Genomic DNA, 23894 nt, shown 5'->3' on the forward strand with positions numbered 1-23894 from the left:
TCCGTCCAGTCATACATTCTGGTATAACTACCACCGTCATCTTGACTTCACCTTGTGGAGCACTGTCGTTCCATTTGTGTCAATGCTTCTATCAGCAAACCATTGTACTCAGTCCTAGCGGTTGCTACTGGCAATGACACGTCACAGTCACGCCCGGCGTCTCTGTTATACCCCACAGTATGGTGAACCCTCCTGTTGCTTTCTAACCGGGTATCAGCTCCACAGGTTCTATTTACCACATCACTAACAGTCATCTTGGGGTACACATCAGGTGACATCATGTCAGTAAGTTGGGCAGACGCACCCTTCCCACTGGTCAACCCGATGTCTGAACCGTCAATTTTGGGAGGTATTACTGTTAATGTATTCCCCCGCAATAATATAGAGACTTCCATCCTCCTGCTGTAGAGGAACGTCCTCCTCCCATAAGACTGAGAATAACTCAGAGTTCCGGCCTACTATCACCGTACAGGGTAGATTTGGGACTATGGCGGCCTCAAGATTTGTATAGCCCATGACCGTCTCGAGATGCACCCGGGCCACTGAATAAACCTTAGTGTCCCCATGGATGCAGGTGACCTCGATCTTTTCAGACCTTACAAATTGATCCTCTTCAAACTTTACTAGGGTCACCGAGCTCCCTGAATCAACCAGACCAAATACATCTTCTACCTCTGCATTTAACTCCAGAACACACCCACGTAGCCTCTGGCCAGGAAAGTAGTTCCTATAGCAGATTGGACATGCATAGTACCATTGTCCCTGGCAACAGTTTGTCTGTATCACCCCTTTAACTTTGGGAGGCTCCACCCCTTTTTGGGTAACCACCACTTCCCGGGACTCCTTATTGGTCAAGCAATCCACCGCACAGCATGGACCTACATAGCATGAACTACGTTGTTTCTGGCTATAGTCCAATGGTGCATTCGCCGCTGCCTCATTTTTTGCCACCACTCCTCTTTGGGTTACCGCCCCCTTTAGGGACTCCACACCCTTTTGGGCAACTACTCCCTTTTGGGATACCGTCCCCTTTTGGGACTCTGCCCCTTTTTTGGCAATTATCCCTGTTTAGGTTACGGCCCCCTTTTTTGGGACACCACCCCTTTTAGGGACATCACCCCTTCCCTGCGGTACACAACATGGACTCCCCACGATACTCTCAGGCCCCAGTTCGTAAAGTACACCAATATGTCTCTGGGCTTGCACTGGCCCTTTAAGAGTTTGCAAGATCTGGACCAACAGTGTTTTTATGACACCTCACCAGCTCCTGCTGGTGCTACCACAGCTCCTGCTGCAGTCACAGACCACCGGCACTTCCAGCTGCCGATCACAAGCCGCTGCTGCTGCCACTGCAGCTCCGGCTGCTGCAGAACCTCTTGCTGCAACTGCAGCTCTTTTCCACAAGGCTCTGCACGGCTCCACACCGCAGACTTCGTGGACCTGCTGATCCACAGCAACTCTTCGTAACCCTGCCGAGTTACAGCCAGCCGCTTGTCAGTTTCGTTGACCTGCCGATCCACAGCAAACTTCGTAACCCCGCCGAGTTACAGCAATCAGACTTGAGAAAAAAACGTCATAACCCCGCCGAGCCACAGGAAACACCTTACCCGTGCTTTCTGAACCGTTGCCCACAGTCTCACACCAAATGTGGGGATAGCGCTACCTGAGTGGGTTGGGGACACTCGCTTGGCATGGGATCCAAGCACTCAGGCATGGTTTCTCCACATAAGTCAGTCTATTTGGTTTATTAATCATCATAAACCACATAACAAAGTTCATTTCATTACATTCATGAACTTATCACGGCCTCCAGTCTGTTCATGTAGCAGATAAACTTTTCTGCCATATATACAGTTAGGGCCAGAAATATTTGGACAGTGACACAATTTTCGCGAGTTGGGCTCTGCATGCCACCACATTGGATTTGAAATGAAACCTCTACAACAGAATTCAAGTGCAGATTGTAACGTTTAATTTGAAGGGTTGAACAAAAATATCTGATAGAAAATGTAGGAATTGTACACATTTCTTTACAAACACTCCACATTTTAGGAGGTCAAAAGTAATTGGACAAATAAACATAACCCAAACAAAATATTTTTATTTTCAATATTTTGTTGCAAATCCTTTGGAGGCAATCACTGCCTTAAGTCTGGAACCCATGGACATCACCAAACGCTGGGTTTCCTCCTTCTTAATGCTTTGCCAGGCCTTTACAGCCGCAGCCTTCAGGTCTTGCTTGTTTGTGGGTCTTTCCGTCTTAAGTCTGGATTTGAGCAAGTGAAATGCATGCTCAATTGGGTTTAGATCTGGAGATTGACTTGGCCATTGCAGAATGTTCCACTTTTTGGCACTCATGAACTCCTGGGTAGCTTTGGCTGTATGCTTGGGGTCATTGTCCATCTGTACTATGAAGCGCTGTCCAATCAACTTTGCAGCATTTGGCTGAATCTGGGCTGAAAGTATATCCTGGTACACTTCAGAATTCATCCGGCTACTCTTGTCTGCTCTTATGTCATCAATAAACACAAGTGACCCAGTGCCATTGAAAGCCATGCATGCCCATGCCATCACGTTGCCTCCACCATGTTTTACAGAGGATGTGGTGTGCCTTGGATCATGTGCCGTTCCCTTTCTTCTCCAAACTTTTTTCTTCCCATCATTCTGGTACAGGTTGATCTTTGTCTCATCTGTCCATAGAATACTTTTCCAGAACTGAGCTGGCTTCTTGAGGTGTTTTTCTGCAAATTTAACTCTGGCCTGTCTATTTTTGGTATTGATGAATGGTTTGCATCTAGATGTGAACCCTTTGTATTTACTGTCATGGAGTCTTCTCTTTACTGTTGACTTAGAGACAGATACACCTACTTCACTGAGAGTGTTCTGGACTTCAGTTGATGTTGTGAACGGGTTCTTCTTCACCAAATTAAGTATGCGGCGATCATCCACCACTGTTGTCATCCGTGGACGCCCAGGCCTTTTTGAGTTCCCAAGCTCACCAGTCAATTCCTTTTTTCTCAGAATGTACCCAACTGTTGATTTTGCTACTCCAAGCATGTCTGCTATCTCTCTGATGGATTTTTTCTTTTTTTTCAGCCTCAGGATGTTCTGCTTCACCTCAATTGAGAGTTCCTTTGACCGCATGTTGTCTGCTCACAGCAACAGCTTCCAAATGCAAAACCACACACCTGGAATCCACCCCTGACCTTTTAACTACTTCATTGATTACAGGTTAACGAGGGAGACGCCTTCAGAGTTAATTGCAGCCCTTAGAGTCCATTGTCCAATTACTTTTGGTCCCTTGAAAAAGAGGACGCTATGCATTACAGAGCTATGATTCCTAAACCCTTTCTCCGATTTGGATGTGGAAACTATCATATTGCAGCTGGGAGTGTGCACTTTCAGCCCATATTATATATATAATTGTATTTCTGAACATGTTTTTGTAAACAGCTAAAATAAAAAAAGGGAAGAAGCCAGCACTGCTTATGGTCAGAACGCAATAACTGAAGTGCAATTGCACATAAATTCTAACTGTATTTCAAATATGAGACATTTAGCAAACAATTGATCAATTCTTTGAGCTACCCCGCCACTTCACGGCATTCTCCTAATGGGGCAGTCCTAATCTTCGTATTTTATTTACGTTGTGCCATTATGGCTTCCTGAATGTATAAAACCACACTGGTGCGGGTTTGGCAGTGTGGAAGCCAGATCTGAAATGTCCGCACTGGACCTGATCGGCCTTTACCTGCGCTTGCCTTTCCTGGCACCAAGGGAGTGATTCTGAAAATGCTCCAGGTACAGTTCGCATTTAATGTGGTCCTTTTTTTTTTTTATACATTCAGGAAGCCATAATGGCACAACGTAAATAAAATACGAAGATTAGGACTGCCCCATTATGAGATTGCCGTGAAGTGGCGGGGTAGCTCAAAGAATTGATCAATTGTTTGCTAAATGTCTCATATTTGAAATACAGTTAGAATTTATGTGCAATTGCACTTCAGTTATTGCGTTCTGACCATAAGCAGTGCTGGCTTCTTCCCTTTTTTTTTGAACAGCTAAAATAACAAAACTTGTGTCACTGTCCAAATATTTCTGGCCCTAACTGTAGTACAATCCCCTTGTCCGGGGTTACCTTCCAGGAGTTCTGCTCCTCACACTGACTGCATTGTAGGTCTACGGTCTCTCCAAGTGCTTCCAGGAAGTCTCCACTCACAGGAGACTCCAACACCGACCGTCCAGGTCCACAGTCTCTCTAGGTGCTTCCAGGAAGCCTCCACTCACAGGAGCTTCCAACACAAACCTGACCTCTTCCAGGACCTTGCACATGGACCATACGGATCCAAACACTCTCCACCATGTGACCCACACCCTGGTCACATTATGTAGCTGTAACCACCCCCATAGGTGGGTGGTGTGTGTGGTTAGCCAGTCCCGCCCAGCTCACCAGCTAACCCTATAAGCCCGCCCTTATAACTAAGCACAACAAACACTTGTGGAACTAGTCCCAGCATAACCATATTATTTTAGGCTTACAGCGCAGAGCACCTCTGCGACACATACCAGCCATTTACAATATTGCCATTCCCTAATTCACCATCATAATTATGCCTCCAAGTGGAGCGCCCCCAGACGCAGGGCCGCGGGTTACTCGGTATCAGGCCTCTCTGGCTCAGTTCTGGGGATGTCACGGTGGCTGGACCCGGTCCGTGACCCTGCTAAGGGGCGTCCAATAAAAGGTGATACAAGTCTGTCAAGGATTCGCGACGCCACCTGTGGTTTTCGGTCAGGGTGACCGACGCTGCTTGGGGTCCACTGGGGTGATGTGATGGCAGCTAGATGGTATACCTTCCCACAGGTGAAGTATGTCCCCAGGGCTTCCCAGTGGTGTAGGTGGCAATGGTGTGAGGTGCAGTCAATAACGAGGACACAGGGTTGCAGTCTCTTTACCTCTTTACTGGTGACTTCAGGATCCTCAAAACAGAGCACTGTCAACAGGGCTGTCTGAGAACGGCCGGTCCGAAGGCACATCCAGAGTTCTCTTTGCAGGTGGAAATCGTTGCCTACCACTAGCGCCTGTGTGTTGTAGTGCTTCCCTGCTGAGCATTCGGGATAGTCCTCACAACTTCTATTCTCTTTCTTTCTAGTTCTTTCTCGTTCTTTCTATTCTCCGTCCCCCAGGTTTATTATGGCTAGGACGCACCCGTTTGACGGGTAGGCTCGGAGCTCTTCCGGGACCCTAGAGATGCCCCTCTCCACGCGTTGCCCCCTATGTCTGCTTAGGTGATGTAAGGTAGACAGCCAACCTATAATTAACTGTCCTGTGGTATTTGAAGTAAGGCATAAAGTGAGTTACTTCCTCGGTGTTCCGGGTACCGGCTACGCGCCTCAGTAGGATGTTGCCGTTCTCTGGGCACGACTCCTACTGGCTCTCCTTTGTGCTTGATCTCGTTTCTCACTGTCCACAATATCCTTCGCTTCGTGTCCTTTCTAAGGATACCGCCGCAAGGTAGTGCAGGCGCGGTTCCATTTCGTTCTGTTCTTGTCGCTAGGTACCTGCCAAGTTCCCACGCCTGACAGGGACCCCCCTGAATCTTCCCCCCACAACACCCCCTGCCATAGGATGTTGCCTGGACAAAACCCAATCAGCTTCTGACTAACTTCCTATCCATCCCCTAGTTTTACCAGTGTGAGGAGTGGCCTAATAAATAAAACCTTTTGCTCCCCCTAGTGGCCGGAGTGTGAAGTGTACTGTGTGCTGGTGATACCTGGTCAGATGAACTCCTTTAGTGCCATCAGACGTACCATCACTCCCCTTAGTTGCAGAGCGACATTACTGCAACGACAAGGTCTCTGGGGCGCTGCACTAGCGCATCCTGAAGTGCACACACAGCACCCCCTGACTGTAACATGGGTCACTGCATCACATAGCCCATATACCCACCCCTGGGCGTGGTTCACAGGTAAAATGGAGTCTGTTTGTTTGTCACATGGTCTGTCCCTGGAGGTGAGAAAACATCCTGAGTGATGCCTCCAGATTAGGATGGGAGTCTGGAGGCTATCCAGCCTGTGTGTCTTGGACTGTCGCTAAAGTGACTTTGGTAAGAACAGTTTACTTTCTTTTGCCTACACTGAAAGGCCATTTACTTTCTTTTGCTTCTGGCATGGTTTATGAAGCACCAGTAAACCAGCATGGATATTTAAATGGAAATAGTGTTGGAAGTGTGGACAGCATTCCCAGTGAACATGTGTAGCTGCGACAGAGGTAGTGCAAGTCCTGGATGAAGGCGTCCATAAGCCAGCAAGCAACATCAGACAGCATGAAGGGCCTGGTTAAACACCTGGTACAAGCCCAGCGGCAGCAATAGCTACAGCAGCATCAGCCGCACAACAGGAGACAAATAAGCTGCTTATGCAACATATCCAGCACCAGCTCCAGCAATAGCAGCAGCAACAACATGTGTAGCAGCTTGTACTAGGTCGGCAGTGTGCGCTCTATCGCCATGCTAAATCGGCCTCTCGCAGCATCCCAGAAACAGGTTTGCAAATGATGGCGCACACGCCGCACCCATGGCTGTCCTTTGTTTCTATAGATAGAACATTTCCTTAAAGACAAAAATAAAATTGTGTAAGGATAAATTCAAGCAGTTCCAATATGAACTTGCATAAATGGCCATCCCAGTTGGTCATGCCCAGGAAAAATTGAATTGTCCGTAAACCTTTTTCATGATGTATTGAGGTATAAAGAGACTCAATGTCAATCATAACAAGAATCATATTTGGCTGTAAGTAAATGACATTTAGCTTTGTAAGGACATCATTTCTTCTATTGATTTAAGGTGATGGTCAATAACTTTACGTCCCATATCACACAGCTCTCTAATGCCAGAAACAATCGGACGTCCAGGGGCGTTAACAATTTCTTAGGGAATTTGGTCAAACGACCATCAAGGATTTTCTTGGGAATGACACCTGTGTCAAAAGCGTCACATAGGATTATGAGAAAGTACCTGATAGGTATCATGATTTTTTAACGGGCAAAATATCTCTTTGTCATATTTATCCACTGGCCACATCATGACATTGCCCCCCTTGTCCACTGCCTTGATTAAAATGTCATTGAGAGATTGTAGCTCTTTCAGGGCCTTCTTTTGTATTAAGGTAACATTGTCACTATGGAAACCTTAGGGATTATTTTTAAATCCTCTGTAACCAATTTGCAAAAAATTTCCTTCCTGTTGGCAGAGGGACAAAAGGGGAAAGTTGATGATCATGGCATCACTGACTGTGGGAAGATAACTCCATGATCAGGTTGTTGTTCCCTCAGTAAATCCTCCAAGGTAGCTAGTGCTTGATGGTCAACCTCACTTTCCAAGACAGGGATCACATTGAAAGTCTGTTTGCTGGACAAGCCAGAAGCAGATGTTGAAGAAGCCACAATAACGGAGACACTGTGATAACCCAAAAAAGCAGTGTCAGGACTTGCTGCAGCAGAACCTGTTCTCAGATTTGCCGAGGTGTACAAAGGTCATGGAACATGAGGTTCTGATGGAACCCCTTGTGCGTGTGAACTTGAAGCCCTATTAAATTTCCAAGGCCCAGCAAGAGCTGATCTCCAAAGAAGTAAGGCTCATGTTGAATCTAGGAGTTATTGAGGAATCCAAGAGTAGATTGTCTAGTCTGATTGACCTGGTTCCAAAACCCAATGGCGAATGGAGGTTGTGTAATGATTATCGGAAGCTGACTTGGACCGACAAGGTAAATAACCAACTTGTATTTAACAAAGGGATGTTGGCAAATACCCATATCACAAGAAGCCAAGGAGAAGATGGCTTTCTTACAGGAAGCTGTTGGCATGTGAGAAGAATTACTTCATTGTAGAAAAGGAATGCTTGGTCATAAAGTGGGCGGTGGACACATTACAATACTATCTGTTAGGGTGAAAATTTAAATCAGTATTAGACCATGTTCCACTCAGGTGGATGAGGGAGAAAAAGGGGACAAATGCTAGAGTTACTGGCTGGTTTTTAGTCCTGCAGGATTTCAGCTTTCATGTGGAACATAGAGCTAGGAAGTTACATGGTAATGCCAATGCCCTCTCAACAATCCAGTGTCTAGAGGTATGCAAGGTGGCTGCTGGACCCATAATTGATGGAAGGTATTTATCACAGAGATGGTTGTCCTCTGTGATGTAAACCTGGAGTATTGCTCTAGTACACATAGTATTAAGAGGCTTGTTTGTGCATCTGGTCCTGGTTTCATGAGAAACCTGAGAGATGTGCAGACCTGGCTGCCCACATACCCACATCTGGGTGTGGTTCACAAGGTAAAATAGGGTATGTTTGTTTGTTTGACACATGATCTGTACCTGCAGGTGAGAAGACCTTCTGTGTGATGTCTCCAGATTGAGGCAGTTTACTGGATGCTATCCAGCCTGGGTATCTTGGACTGTCACTAAAGTGACTTTGGTAAGAACTGTTTACTTTGATTTGCCTGCACTGTAAGGTCATTTGTTTTCCTTTGCTCCTGGCATGGTTTATAAAGCACCAATAAACCAGCATGGACATTTAATTGGAAACGGTTGCTGTATTACCTTACCTCACCTGTTATGATCCGGTGACCTTGGAGCTGCATGAGAACTTTCACTGGATAAAGTGGCCACTATACTGACCGCAAACCTGAACTTAACACCGCAACTAGAAGTAGCCGTGGAGTGTACCTAACACACCTAGACACCTCGTCACAGCCGGAGGACTAAATACCCCTAAAGATGGAAATCGGAATACTATCTTGCCTCAGAGAAAATCCCCAAAGGATAGACAGCCCCCCACAAATATTGGCGGTGAGTTGGAGAGGAAAAAACATACACAGGCAGAAAAGACAGGAATTAGCACAGGAGGCCACTCTAGCTAGATAGGACAGGATAGGACAGAGTTCTGTGCGGTCAGTATTAAAACCCTTCAAAAAATCCACAGCAGAATATAAAAAAACTTCCTACATCTAACTAAAGATGTAGGAGCGTATATCTGCAACTCCAGTGAATCCTACAAACAGAGCAGGAATAAACTGAAACAAGCACACAACAGTGTGCCACAGATATAAAAAACAAAACACTTATCTTTGCTGAATTTGGCAGCTAAGCAGGTGAGGCCAGGCAGAGATCCAATACTTCCAAAGAAACATTGACAACTGGCAAGGGCTAATGAATCCTGCACACTTAAATATCCCAGTCAGAACAGCAATTAGCAGATACACCTGGCCAGGACTGTGACTCAGAGACAACTGCATTCCGACCTACCACCACTGGAGGGAACCCAAGAGCAGAATTCACAACACTCACCTGAGTGCGTAACATTCCCAAAGTTGGTAAAAAAAAAATATATCTGCACCAGTAGCATAGCTACCGGGGGGCAGATGGGCCATCGCCCTGGGCCCAGTGCTCAGAGGCGGCCCACCCGGAGCTACACTACCGTAACTGTATCGGCGCGCGCAGCGTGCCAATAGTTACCTTCTGTGGCAGAGCAGGGAGAATTGATCTCCCTGCTCTGCCTCCCGCTATGGGGCCCCTGAGCAGGCTGGGGGGGCCCGGTGATAGTAGTGGACCCACCGCCCGTTACCGCACTGATGAGGGAAAGAGCGCTACGCTGCACTCCTTCTCCCATCATCCACCTGTCAGCGTCTGGCGTCACCGATGCTTACAGTAGGCGCAATGACGTCACCACCCGGCGCCGGCTGTCAGAAGATGAGCGGGAGGTCGGAGCACCGCTGGAACAAGGAGGAAGAGAGGTGAGTATTTATTTATTGTTTTTTATGGGGGCTGCCTTATACTTCAGGATCTGCCTATAGGGGGGCTGCCTTATACTTCAGGATCTGCCTATAAGGGTGCTGCCTTATACTTCAGGATCTGCCTATAGGGAGCTGCCTTATACTTCAGGATCTGCCTATAGGGGGGCTGCCTTATACTTCAGGATCTGCCTATAAGGGTGCTGCCTTATACTTCAGGATCTGCCTATAGGGGGCTGCCTTATACTTCAGGATCTGCCTATAGGGGGGCTGCCTTATACTTCAGGATCTGCCTATAGGGGGCTGCTTTATACTTTAGGATCAGGCTATAGAAGGGCTGCCTTATACTTCAAGATCTGCCTATAGGGGGGCTGCCTTATACTTCAGGATCCGCCTATGGAGGCTGCCTTATACTTCAGGATCTGCCTATATGGGTGGTGACTTATACTTATAGAATCTGCCTATGGGGTGCTGCCTTTTACTACAGGGTCTGCCTATGGGGTGCTGTCTTATACTACAGGGTCTGCCTATGGGATGCTGCCTTTTACTAGAGTCTGCCTATGGGGTGCTGCCTTATACTACAGGGTCTGCCTATGGGGTGCTGCCTTATACTACAGGATCTGCCTATGGGGTGCTGCCTTATACTACAGGGTCTGCCTATGGGGTGCTGCCTTTTACTAGAGTCTGCCTATGAGGGGCTGCCTTATACTACAGGGTCTGCCTATATGGGTGCTGCCTTATACTTCAGAATCTGCCTATGGGGTGCTGCCTTATACTACAGGATCTGCCTATGGGGTGCTGCCTTATACTGCAGGGTCTGCCTATGGGGTGCTGCCTTTTACTAGAGTCTGCCTATGAGGGGCTGCCTTATACTACAGGGTCTGCCTATATGGGTGCTGCCTTATACTTCAGAATCAGCCTATGGGGTGCTGCCTTATACTACAGGATCTGCCTATGGGGTGCTGCCTTATACTACAGGGTCTGCCTATGGGGATGCTGTCTTGTGCTATTGAGTCTGCCTATGGGTGCTGCCTTGTACTATAGAGTAGGCCTATGGGAAGTGCATTATACTATATGGAGTCCTAAGGGGAGTACATTATACTATATGGAGTCCTATGGGGAGTGCATCTATCTATATATATAATTGTCTAAGGGTTTTTCCGTCTGTCTGTCTGTCTTTCTGCCAGGCCTCAACCAATCAGCGACGGGCACAGTATCGACGTAGAAATCCCGCGTCTCTGACTGGTCGAGTCCGCCAGGCCTCGACCAATCAGCGACGGGCACAGCAACGATGATGTCATAAAGGAAGTAGATATCCCGCGTCTGATTGGTCGAGGCCGCCAGGCCTCGACCAATCAGCGACGGGCAAAGTATCGACGTAGATGTCATAATGGTTGCCATGGCGACGATGATGTCATAAAGGTTGCCTCGACCAATCAGCGACGGGCACAGTCTGCCGCGAATTCTGGAATCATCATTGTCCATATACTACGGGGACATGCATATTCTAGAATACCCGATGCGTTAGAATCGGGCCACAATCTAGTTATACTATATGGAGGCTTATGCGGAGTGCATTATACTATATGGAGACCTATGGGGAGTGCATTATACTATATGGAGGCCATCTAGTGGGCCATCATACAGTGTGAAGATTACAGTGAAGGGGCCATCATACAGTGTTGAAGCCATCAAACAGTTTGGGGGCTAATAAGGGGTCAGTATACTGTGTGGATGGTACTATACAATGAGGGGGCATTATACTGTGTATAGGAGAGCAGTACAAGGGGGAGACTCGGGACATTATTAAATGTAAAGTGGGCACTTATAGGGGATCTCAGGTTACTGTGACTATCAAAGGGGCACACAGGACAATATTACTTTCTAGGGAGCAAAATGTGAGCACTGTTTTCTAGGACACTTGCAACCGGCATTACTATATTATAGAGGGTTGCTTTAGAATTTAGAAGGCACAGAGAACCACACAGCAGGTGCCGTAATAGGGTCACATATGGCAGCAGCGGCTCAGTATTGGAGTATCAGCAGGATGAGGAGTTTGTGCAGGTTAGGAATAGATGGTGGTGGGGCTGGAATATGAGAAGTGAAATGTGTCTTTGTTCTATTCTCTGCATACGAGTCCTGGCTGGAAGAAGTTGTCATATCGGTCTGTGCCAGATGGAAAAGATGGGACAAGTGAATGATTCCATCAGAAAGGACGTCAGGGGTAAGTCATTATCTGTAGTTTTGCTGTGATCACTTATATGTTCTGTAGGGCTGGTATCTACCATTGACCATATGACGGTAATATCCATGTTGGTCGTTATATAGAGATTATCTTCAGTAATAGTGCGGTCATCTGCTGAGGTTCTCCTCCACTATTAGGGTGCGTCACCGAATTGTAATGAAGGTTAGGGGCCCACTCAGAAGCTTCGCCCCCCCTGAACCAAAACCCTAGCTGCGCCTCTGATCGGCACCAATTTCTGTGGGAATACTGTGCACCTGTGACTGTGGGAGCAGTGTGTGTAAACATTTTTCAAAATCATCTGCACTTGTTTCTGTGGGAGTAATGTGAGTAAAAAAATGTTCTACTCTTCAACCATGTCTGTGGGAATACTGTGCATAAAAACAAACTGTTCTACTCTGGACCTGTGCCTGTGGGAGTACTCTGTATAAAAACAAATTTTTTCTTCTCTGCACCCATGTCTGTGTGCGTAATGTGCAGAAAAACAAATTTTTCTACTCTGCACCGAGTCTGTGGGAGTACAGTGCTGTGAAAAATATTGGAGATATAATTCTATGCAATCATTTGTATCCTCTTTGGCATGGGATTATAACAATCTCTTCAGTGTGCAGTTGTAACAGAACACCAAACTACAGCAGGGAAGATTGAGAGTCAAAGGACTGTGAGTGACAGAATTGACACTGTGTCCAGCTCAGAGCAGAACAAAAGCTTGCTGCCATGTGGAGACCATGCTGTCAAAATTGCTTTGTTCAGACACCTAGGATTTCATAAGGGGAATATGGGCTTATTGTATGTCCTGGCCACACACTGGTTATATTTCTGAGATCCCCAGAACATAGCGAGTGCCGGCTGGATCTCGACTGATTGTAGCCCCCATGGCCATGGAGCTACCTTTCTAATCAAGTAGAAACCCAATTGCAAAGCAGGAACTGATGACACCAGAACTACCGACCCAGGACCGTCCAGAAAGGAGTCATGATTTTTCATAGGTTTTGGAGAGATTTAGCTACAAACCTTATGGGGAGGGGAGTTAGGTTCAACCCAGAGGGCAGGAGGAGAGTGACCCAGAGGGGTTAAATGCTCCTGCAGAACTCGGCCTAGTGTTTTTTTTCTGGGGAGATCGCGACAACATATCTGACCATTGTGTATATGTAACCATTGTGTTCATAGTATATTTTCTAGTGTGCCCAAAAGGAAATTAAATATATAATTTAACCATTAGCATATCTTTTACTTCGATCCACGAACCCGCACATCCGTGTCTTGGTTTCTTTTCCCATGCTACCAGTGATGGTTTTTGCCCGATACAACCCTGTTAATGGACCAGGCGTATATCGAACGAGGAACTGGTGCAGTCCTACCGGGTTAAGGTTCTGTTTCACTGGGGCTAGTGAAAGGGGACTCTCAGCCTGTCAGGGTTGTGGGTGAGTGTGGTGCCACGTCAGTGTTTGCATGGGCCTCATCCTCTCATTCCCCTGACTTCCTGGGCCTGTGTGAACAGGGCGGTGTCAGTGTAAAACTGTATTGGTGTAAGTGGGAAGACCGTATCATGTGATCCCATTGACATAATATTGAAGTCAGGTGGGGTGGCAAGGTTCGGATCATTCACATGTGCCATAAAGGCACCCCGACGCGCGTTTCGGATCTTAGTCCTTCGTCAGGGGATCACCCAGGAAAAAACAATATGAAAGTGTACACCCTGACGAAGGACTAAGATCCGAAACGCGCGTCGGGGTGCGCTATCACGGGAGGTGGCTGACCCTGCTATTAAGGTAGATTTTGTGCATATCCCTATTTTTTACACTGTGCACTTTCATATTGTTTTTTCCTGTGAAGCTCCTGCTGTATCTTCACAGCAGAGAGCACTCTGCATTTTGCACTTCACATTAAGGCACATGTGGACACCCGGTGGTGCTGTGTTGTATTACATTCAGGCTGATATATATTGGCATCTCCCGTAATTTATCATTTTGCACGTTGTATATGCAGCTTGCACATTTTATTAATTGCACTTTATATATGTGAGGTATATAATTACCTATATTTAATTACACCTAGGTTGATACAATTGCCACTTTGCACATTTGATATTGCAGTTTGCACACATTATTATTTGAATGTTGAATTACATGTAGGCCGTTATATATTGGCATTTCTTTGTATTTGCCTCTTTGCACTTTACACATTGCAATTTGCACATATTACCATCTGCACATTATATGTGAGGTATATTATGACCTATATTGAATCACATGTAGGTTGATATATATCGGCATTTCTTGGTACTTGCCATTTTGCACTTTATATATTGCAATTTGCACATACCACCATCTGGACGTTATATATATATGAGGTATATTATCACCTATAGCTTTTGCTTTATATAACAAAAAAACATCTGCCTACGTCACGTTGTATATATGACAAACATTTTTTCATATAGGTTTTTATGTTATGCATCACATATAATTTTTTGTAAAAATTGTTTTCAGTTGCTGTTTTATATTTTTTTCAAACTAGGGAAGCACTAACCTTACATCTAGATATATATAAATATAATTGGGTCAGCCTTTACCATCTTTAATATTATTTTTAAATTATATTTAATTTGATAAAATAAACTTTTTTTGTCCTGTTGTGCGCACAATTTGTTATATTATCTATTTGCCAATCATATATAATAAAGGCATTTTTATATCTACTCCCTGCTTGGTGGCTCATCTGGGTACTTCTGTATATTGGTTGTGTTTGCCTCTACTCCCTATACTAGTGGTTCTCCACACCTTTCTCCACAGAGCACCAATCACTGGTATATGGTATATATTACCCCAATATTGTTGACTCTATTGTGATCACTGGTGAACAGTGATTGGAACATCTGTGGTTGTGTTTAATCCGTGTCATTGCAGCAGATTTCAATGCAAGACACCCTACGTAAGAAAACTGTCACCATTCCCAGGTTATTTAGGTGTATCCAAATAAATGGCCCACCCCAAAAAATTGCCTCATCACTGAGCATAATGTTCTGTGCAAACTGAGGGTCCGGTTTCAATTTTTGTTTTGCCCATTCTGCAAATTCAGCGCGGCAATCTGACATCAGTCGAACATCCCTTCGGCAGATATTAGCTACTCACAAATGGCACCCTTACAAGATCCAGCTGATGCAGCATCTCAACGAGGATGACCAAGATCGGCGCGCTGAATTTGCAGAATGGGCATAACAAAAATTGGAATAGGACTCTCAGTTTACACAGAACATTATCTTCAGTGATGAGGCAAACTTTTTTGGGTGGGCCATTTATATGGATACACCTGGCCTGTAGGTAGCTCTTTTTACTAGCAAACTGGTGTCAATAACTTTGCTAACGCACTGCAACAAAATTTAAAGGGAGGCCAGAAATTGCAGAATTTGGAGCACACTTTTTATCTCTGATCCGTGTGACAGACAAACCACAATTTTAAAAAGCTGGCCTATAGGTAACTATTTTTATCATCAAATGGTGTCAATAAATTTGCTAACACACTGCAACAAAATTTAAAGGGAGGACAACAATGGCAGAATTTGGAATGCACTTTTTAGCTTTGATCCGTGTGATGGACAAACCACAGTTTTAAATAGCTGGCTTGTAAAAAAAAATATTCCTGGCACCTGATACCTGAGGCTATATCTAGAAATATCTGTAATAGCAGCAGCAGCAGACAGAACTGTAATGGACCCTCTTGCTATAGGCACTGCAGTCTGCCTCATACATTGCCTGCTTGCCTTGCACTGATATCTTTCCAGCATTATTAGTCCTCAGAAGGACTGTTAGTTGAGATGGGCATTTGTGGTATACCCACACTAAGTAAGAACCAAGTAAATCTCTCCCTAGCTCAGCGGTAACTCTTTCCTCCGGAGTAGACTGTGATGAGCATGGCAGTGCCAGATCTGATATAGACCTGATGACACTGTGTGGCCAGCCAATCACTGTAATGCCACAACCAACATGGCTGCTGCATTACAGTATGTGCCAGATAATCCCTGCATGTTCATTGGCTCTCTAAAGAGTGCCAACCATGCAGGGAGGGGACCCGAGCTCCTCTGAGCAACCCTGGAAATACTCGGCGAGCTCTGAGCATCTCGAGCAGTGAGATGCTCTGGTGAGTACCGAGGTGTGGCGAGCATGCTCCCGCATCACTATATGAAACTGATTTTTGTGCCATCTGAGTGTATCAGGTCTCCTAGCTAAGAAGGCGTTCACCGCTCCCTTAACCACCAGGTCCTCATTAAAACTTCGGTTACAAGCTGTAAATGCTGGGCCAGACCCTGATACCTCATGCATGGGTCATGGCTGACTGCATTTGTGCCATTATTAAAAGGTTCTACAGTCGGTCAATTGACCAGTCTACCTGTGTTACTTTCCCTACATTTTTCTACCAATATTACTGTATGAAACTGATGTTTGTACCATCTGAGTGTGGATGAAATAATAAAACAAAAAATTGGAACTGTTACATGAGGTATCAGGTCTCACAGCTAAGAAGGCTTACACAGCTCCCTTAACCACCAGGTCCTCATTGAAACTTCAAAGCTGTAAATGCTGTCTCAGACTCTATCTTATGCAAGGCCCATGTGTGACTGCTTCACCATTATAAAATTTCTACTGTGGGTCAATTGATGCCACTTTTCATGTCGTCTGCCCCTGATTTGAGCTTTTGGGGCAGCCTTTTGCCCCCTGAATGTGTTGTCTATGCGTTTGATTTTATATCCCATTGAATTCAATAAGGTTGGGATACGTTCGACAAACCGTTCAGCGAACAACGGTCCGTTTGCGGAATCCAAACCGAACCTTGAAAGGTTTGCTCATCTCTACTTGTGACACTTACCTGCAAGATAATTATAAACAGGAAATAGAGGTTTGCTGCCGTGTGAAACTGCTCAAAAACATTGAGAGGAATAAAGGTGAGGAAGTTGTATTTTCTGGTCCTAATACTGTTGTCCTTGAATGAAAAAAAAAAGAAAAAACAGATTTGTTAGTATGGCCTGTAACAATTTCTAAAAACAAAACGGATTCACTAAACAGTTTTTTGGTGATAAAAAAGTGACATGACATCAATTATAGCATAATTATATGCCTGTGTCCATGACTGTAGCACATTTTCTCACTCTGGTAGATGGGTAGCTGACAGATAAGCCAAATTCATTAAGAGGACAACACAGAAAGAGCAAAAGTAGGCATATATACTTAGAGGATTACCATTAACCCCTTTCTGACATCGGACGTACTATCCCGTCCATGTGGGGTGGGCCCCTATGACCATGGATGGGATAGTACGTCCAGCGCGATCGGCGGCGCTCACGAGGGGAGCGCCGCCGATCGCGGCCGGGTGTCAGCTGTTTATCGCAGCTGACATCCGGCACTATGTGCCAGGAGCGGTCACGGACCGCCCCCGGCACATTAACCCCTGGCACACCGCGATCAAAGATGATCGCGATGTGCCGGCGGTGCAGAGAAGCATCGCGCAGGGAGGGGGCTCCCTGCGGGCTTCCCTTCCCGCGATGTGATCGCGTTGCTGCGAGGGTCTTACCTCCCTCCCTCCCTGCTCGAGCCCCGGATCCAAGATGGCCGCGGATCCGGGTCCTGCAGGGAGGGAGGTGGCTTCACAGAGCCTGCTCAGAGCAGGCACTGTGAAGGCTGCAGCGCTGCATGTCAGATCAGTGATCTGACAGAGTGCTGTGCAAACTGTCAGATCACTGATCTGTGATGTCCCCCCCTGGGACAAAGTAAAAAAGTAAAAAAAAAATTTTTCAAACGTGTAAAAAAAAATAAAAAAAAATATTCCAAAATAATGAAAAAAAATATATATATTATTCCCATAAATACATTTCTTTATCTAAATAAAAAAAACAAAACAATAAAAGTACACATATTTAGTATCGCCGCGTCCGTAACGGCCCGACCTATAAAACTGGCCCACTAGTTAACCCCTTCAGTAAACACCGTAAGAAAAAAAAAAAAAAACGAGGCAAAAAACAACGCTTTATTATCATACCGCCGAACAAAAAGTGGAATAACACGCGATCAAAAAGACAGATATAAATAACCATGGTACCGCTGAAAACGTCATCTTGTCCCGCAAAAAACGAGCCCCCATACAGCATCATCAGCAAAAAAATAAAAAAGTTATAGTCCTGAGAATAAAGCGATGCCAAAATAATTATTTTTTCTATAAAATAGTTTTTATCGTATAAAAGCGCCAAAACATAAAAAAATGATATAAATGAGGTGTCGCTGTAATCGTACTGACCCGAAGAATAAAACTGCTTTATCAATTTTACCAAACGCGGAACGGTATAAACGCCTCCCCCAAAAGAAATTCATGAATAGCTGGTTTTTGGTCATTCTGCCTCACAAAAATCGGAATAAAAAGCGATCAAAAAATGTCACGTGCCCGAAAATGTTACCAATAAAAACGTCAACTCGTCCCGCAAAAAACAAGACCTCACATGACTCTGTGGACCAAAATATAGAAAAATTATAGCTCTCAAAATGTGGTAACGCAAAAAATATTTTTTGCAATAAAAAGCGTCTTTCAGTGTGTGACGGCTGCCAATCATAAAAATCCGCTAAAAAACCCGCTATAAAAGTAAATCAAACCCCCCTTCATCACCCCCTTAGTTAGGGAAAAATTAAAAAAATGTATTTATTTCCATTTTCCCATTAGGGCTAGGGCTAGGGTTAGGGCTAGGGTTAGGGCTAGGGTTAGGGCTAGGGTTAGGGCTAGGGTTAGGGTTAGGGCTAGGGTTAGGGCTAGGGTTAGGGCTAGGGTTAGGATTAGGGTTAGGGTTAGGGCTAGGGTTAGGGCTAGGGTTAGGATTAGGGTTAGGGCTAGGGTTAGGGCTAGGGTTAGGGCTAGGGTTAGGATTAGGGTTAGGGTTAGGGCTAGGGCTACAGTTTGGGTTGGGGCTAAAGTTACAGTTAGGGTTTAGATTACATTTACAGTTGGGAATAGGTTTGGGATTAGGGTAAGGGGTGTGTCTGGGTTAGAGGTGTGGTTAGGGTTACTGTTGGGATTAGGGTTAGGGGTGTGTTTGGATTAGGGTTTCAGTTATAATTGGGGGGTTTCCACTGTTTAGGCACATCAGGGGCTCTCCAAACGCGATATGGCGTCCGATCTCAATTCCAGCCAATTCTGCGTTGAAAAAGTAAAACAGTGCTTCTTCCCTTCCGAGCTCTCCCGTGTGCCCAAACAGGGGTTTACCCCAACATATGGGGTATCAGCGTACTCAGGACAAATAGGACAACAACTTTTGGGGTCCAATTTCTCCTGTTACCCTTGGGAAAATACAAAACTCGGGGCTAAAACATATTTTTTGTGGGAAAAAAAAAGATTTTTTATTTTCACGGCTCTGCGTTATAAACTGTAGTGAAACACTTGGGGGTTCAAAGTTCTCACAACACATCTAGATTAGTTCCCTGGGGGGTCTAGTTTCCAATATGGGGTCACTTGTGGGGGGTTTCTACTGTTTAGGTACATTAGGGGTTCTGCAAACGCAATGTGACGTCTGCAGACCATTCCATCTAAGTCTGCATTCCAAATGGCGCTCCTTTCCTTCCGAGCTCTGCCATGCGCTCAAACGGTGGTTTCCCCCAACATACGGGGTATCAGCGTACTCAGGACAAATTGGACAACAACTTTTGGGGTCCAATTTCTCCTGTTACCCTCGGGAAAATACAAAACTGGGGGCTAAAAAATAATTTTGGGGGGAAAGATTTTTTTTTTTAATTTTCACGGCTCTGCGTTACAAACTGTAGTGAAACACTTGGGGGTTCAAAGCTATCACAACACATCTAGATGAGTTCCTTAGGGGGTCTAGTTTCCAAAATGGTGTCACTTGTGGGAGGTTTCTACTGTTTAGGTACATTAGGGGCTCTGCAAATGCAATGTGACACCTGCAGACCATTCCATCTAAGTCCTCATTCCAAATGGAGCTCCTTCCCTTCCGAGCCCTCCCATGCGCCCAAACAGTGGTTCCCCCCCACATATGGGGTATCAGCGCACTCAGGACAAATTGGACAACAAATTGTGGGGTCGAATTTCTCCTGTTACCCTCGGGAAAATACAAAACTGGGGGCTAAAAAATAATTTTTGTGGGACAAAATTTTTGTTTTATTTTTACGGCTCTCCATTATAAACTTCTGTGAAGCCCTTGGTGGGTCAAAGCGCTCAGCACACATCTAGATAAGTTCCTAAGGGGGTCTACTTTCCAAAATGGTGTCACTTGTGGGGGGTTTCTACTGTTTAGGTACATTAGGGGCTCTGCAAACGCAATGTGACACCTGCAGGCCATTCCATCTAAGTCTGCATTCAAATGGCACTCCTTCCCTTCTAAGCCCTCCCATGTGCCCAAACAGTGGTTCCCCCCCACATATGGTGTATCATCGCACTCAGGACAAATTGGGCAACAAATTTTGGGGTCCAATTTCTCCTGTTACCCTCAGGAAAATACAAAACTGGGGGCTAAAAAATAATTTTTGTGGGAAAAAAATTTTGTTTTATTTTTACGGCTCTGCATTATAAACTTCTGTGAAGCACTTGGTGGGTCAAAGTGCTCACCACACCTCTAGATAAGTTCCTTAGGGGGTCTACTTTCCAAAATGGTGTCATTTGTGGGGGGTTTCAATGTTTAGGCACATCAGTGGCTCTTCAAACGCAACATGGCGTTCTATCTCAATTCCTGTCAATTTTGCTTTGAAAAGTCAAACGGCGCTCCTTCCCTTCCGAGCTCTCCCATCCGCCCAAACAGTGGTTTACCCCCACATATGGGGTATCAGCGTACTCAGGACAAATTGTACAACAACTTTTGGGGTCCAATTTCTTCTCTTACCCTTGACAAAATAAAAAATTGGGGGCGAAAAGATAATTTTTGTGAAAAAATATGATTTTTTATTTTTACGGTTCTACATTATAAACTTCTGTGAAGCACTTGGTGGGTCAAAGTGCTCACCACACCTCTAGATAAGTTCCTTAGGGGGTCTACTTTCCAAAATGGTGTCACTTGTGGGGGGTTTCAATGTTTAGGCACATCAGTGGCTCTTCAAACGCAACATGGCGTCCCATCTCAATTCCAGTCAATTTTGCATTGAAAAGTCAAATGGCACTCCTTCGCTTCCGAGCTCTGCCATGCGCCCAAACAGTGGTTTACCCCCACATGTGGGGTATTGGCATACTCAGGACAAATTGTACAACAATGTTTGGGGTCCATTTTCTCCTGTTACCCTTGGTAAAATAAAACAAATTGGAGCTGAATTAAATTTTTTGTGAAAAAAAGTTAAATGTTCATTTTTATTTAAACATTCAAAAAATTCCTGTGAAGCACCAGAAGGGATAATAAACTTCTTGAATATGGTTTTGAGCACCTTGAGGGGTGTAGTTTTTAGAATGGTGTCACACTTGGGTATTTTCTATCATATAGACCCCTCAAAATGACTTCAAATGAGATGTGGTCCCGAAAATAAAATGGTGTTGTAGAAATGAGAAATTGCTGGTCAACTTTTAACCCTTATAACTCCCTAACAAAAAAAAATTTTGGTTCCAAAATTGTGTTGATGTAAAGTAGACATGTGGGAAATGTTACTTATTAAGTATTTTGTGTGACATATCTCTGTGATTTAATTGCATAATAATTCAAAGTTGGAAAATTGCGAAATTTTCATAATTTTCGCCAAATTTCTGTTTTTTTCACAAATAAACGCAGGTACTATCAAAGAATTTTTACCATTGTCATGAAGTACAATATGTCACGAGAAAACAATGTCAGAATTACCAGGATCCATTGAAGCGTTCCAGAGTTATAACCTCATAAAGGGACAGTGGTCAGAATTGTAAAAATTGGCCCGGTCATTAACGTGCAAACCACCCTTGGGGGTAAAGGGGTTAAATAATAAGTAGTGTGTTCAATCAATACACAGAACGAAAGCTTAAAACGCTTACAAATAGCCAACAACTGATTACTTGGCGAGCCCATGCTAAGACAAACGTCCGTCTGCTGTGCAAAGGATAATGCAAATAATAAATGTATAATAAAAACCTGATAAAGTTTTCTGCAGAACATCAAAGAATATGTGCAGGATTACCAAGCATCCAGAAAATCCAGGACAGTCTGTAAAAATATGGCATTTTTTCACCCTGACCGTTAAAAAATTTTAAGGCGTCTGTGATCTTTTTTGAAGCTGAAGAAACTTATTTTGACTGTAATTTTCATCAATTTACAGTCTACGGTGAAGGTAGCTGATATCTTCATATTAGTGATGTAGGGATTTATCACTAATAATCATAATGATTTAGTATGGTTTTCTAGTGTGTCTGTAAAATAATATTACTTGTCCATGATTTTTTGATAACCTGTCCAGAAAAAATGAAAGGTCAAGTTGGCAAACCGGAATATGTGCATGCAAATAACACAATCCTCTACCATAAAGGAAGTGATTAGAACGCCAAGGCAGAAAATAGTTATGAGATCCTTAAATACTGTATAACCTATGTGATGCTAAAGAGACCAGAGAAAAGTGAAGCAAAACAGGGTCATCATTGCCCCTCTATTATTTGGTCACTCCACTTATCTCTGGTCTCTTCGCCATCACACAGGTTATACGGTGTATAAGGGTCTCATAACATAATTTTCTTGTTTTTCTACTCTCCCCCTTCAGTTTTTGGAGGCGATCATGTTATCTGCAAACACATATTCGCTGATTTCGTGCAGAAAACTTTATTCAGTTTTTTTCTCTCTATGTTTATTTTGGAAGAACATTGTTTTTCTTTATTGCATTTGTATACTGCTGTCTTGCTATTTTATTTGGTTGGCTTAATGTCATCCTATTGCGTTGTGTCTGCTATTAGTGCGACCTTTTTACTATCATCCTTTGGCAGAACAGGTGGGTGTTTGTCTTATCAAGGGTACACCCACCCATTATTTATGGCCTTCAGACATTTTTAAGTATTTTTAACCTTTCTGTTCATGTATTGATGGAATAAATGAATAATTATTTATGGTGATCCTCCTAGTCTATGTATCTACTTTTGCTCTTTCTGCAATGTTACAATTTTTTGGTACAATGTAAGTTGATCCCATTAGGGATGCCCAATTTTTAAATTTTTTGCACTTAGATTTAAGTACAATCCTTAAAGAATTTGTCACATTTTACTCTCGATTGAAACTGGCATGCTAAACGCCAATCTTAATGAATTCCCCCTTTTTATATCTTTGTACTTTCATGGCCCCTTTAATCTATCTATCTATATAATTGTCTAATAGGTACTTCCGTCTGTTTGTCTGTTACGGAAATCCTGCATCGCTGATTCGCCGGCCGCGAATTCACCCTTCCCTACTCCCCTCCAGTCAGTGCCCCCTCCATACTCCCCTCCAGTCAGTGCCCCCATAGCGGTTTAGCAGTCCGTTAAACAGACTGCGTTACACCGCGGCATAATGCGGTGTAACGCAGTCCGTTAACGCTGCTATTAACCCTGTGTGACCAACTTTTTACTATTGATGCTGCCTATGCAGCATCAATAGTAAAAAGAACTAATGTTCATTATATTCTCACCTTCCAGCGCCTTTCCCACTCCTCGCGATGCTCCGGTCCTAAGAATGCACTGCGGCAATGACCGGAAATGACTTAGCGGTCTCGCGAGACCGCTACATCATCACGTGTTATTGCCGCAAGGCATTACTGGGAACTGAGCATCGCGACGAGCATCACTGAAGGCCTCGGCTGGAGCCGGGGGCTGATGGAAGGTGAGTATATAACTATTTTTTATTTTAATTGTTTTTTTTAACAGGGATATGGTGCCCACATTGCTATAAACTACGTGGGCTGTGTCATAT

The 23894-nt window shown here is 44.5% G+C and overlaps 1 protein-coding gene across 1 annotated transcript in view; it reads right to left on the reverse strand.

Annotated features, from left to right (window-relative positions):
- The window catches only part of ATP8B3 (ATPase phospholipid transporting 8B3), a 652733-nt gene that overhangs the window by 589202 nt on the left and 39637 nt on the right, over positions 1-23894 (reverse strand). The window contains exon 3 of the mRNA XM_069740644.1: positions 16895-17008. Coding sequence (XP_069596745.1) covers positions 16895-17008 — 114 coding nt within the window. The remainder of the gene's footprint in view (positions 1-16894; positions 17009-23894) is intronic.

Source organism: Ranitomeya imitator, chromosome 1 (assembly GCF_032444005.1).
Source record: "Ranitomeya imitator isolate aRanImi1 chromosome 1, aRanImi1.pri, whole genome shotgun sequence".
Taxonomy (NCBI): Eukaryota; Metazoa; Chordata; class Amphibia; order Anura; family Dendrobatidae; genus Ranitomeya; species Ranitomeya imitator.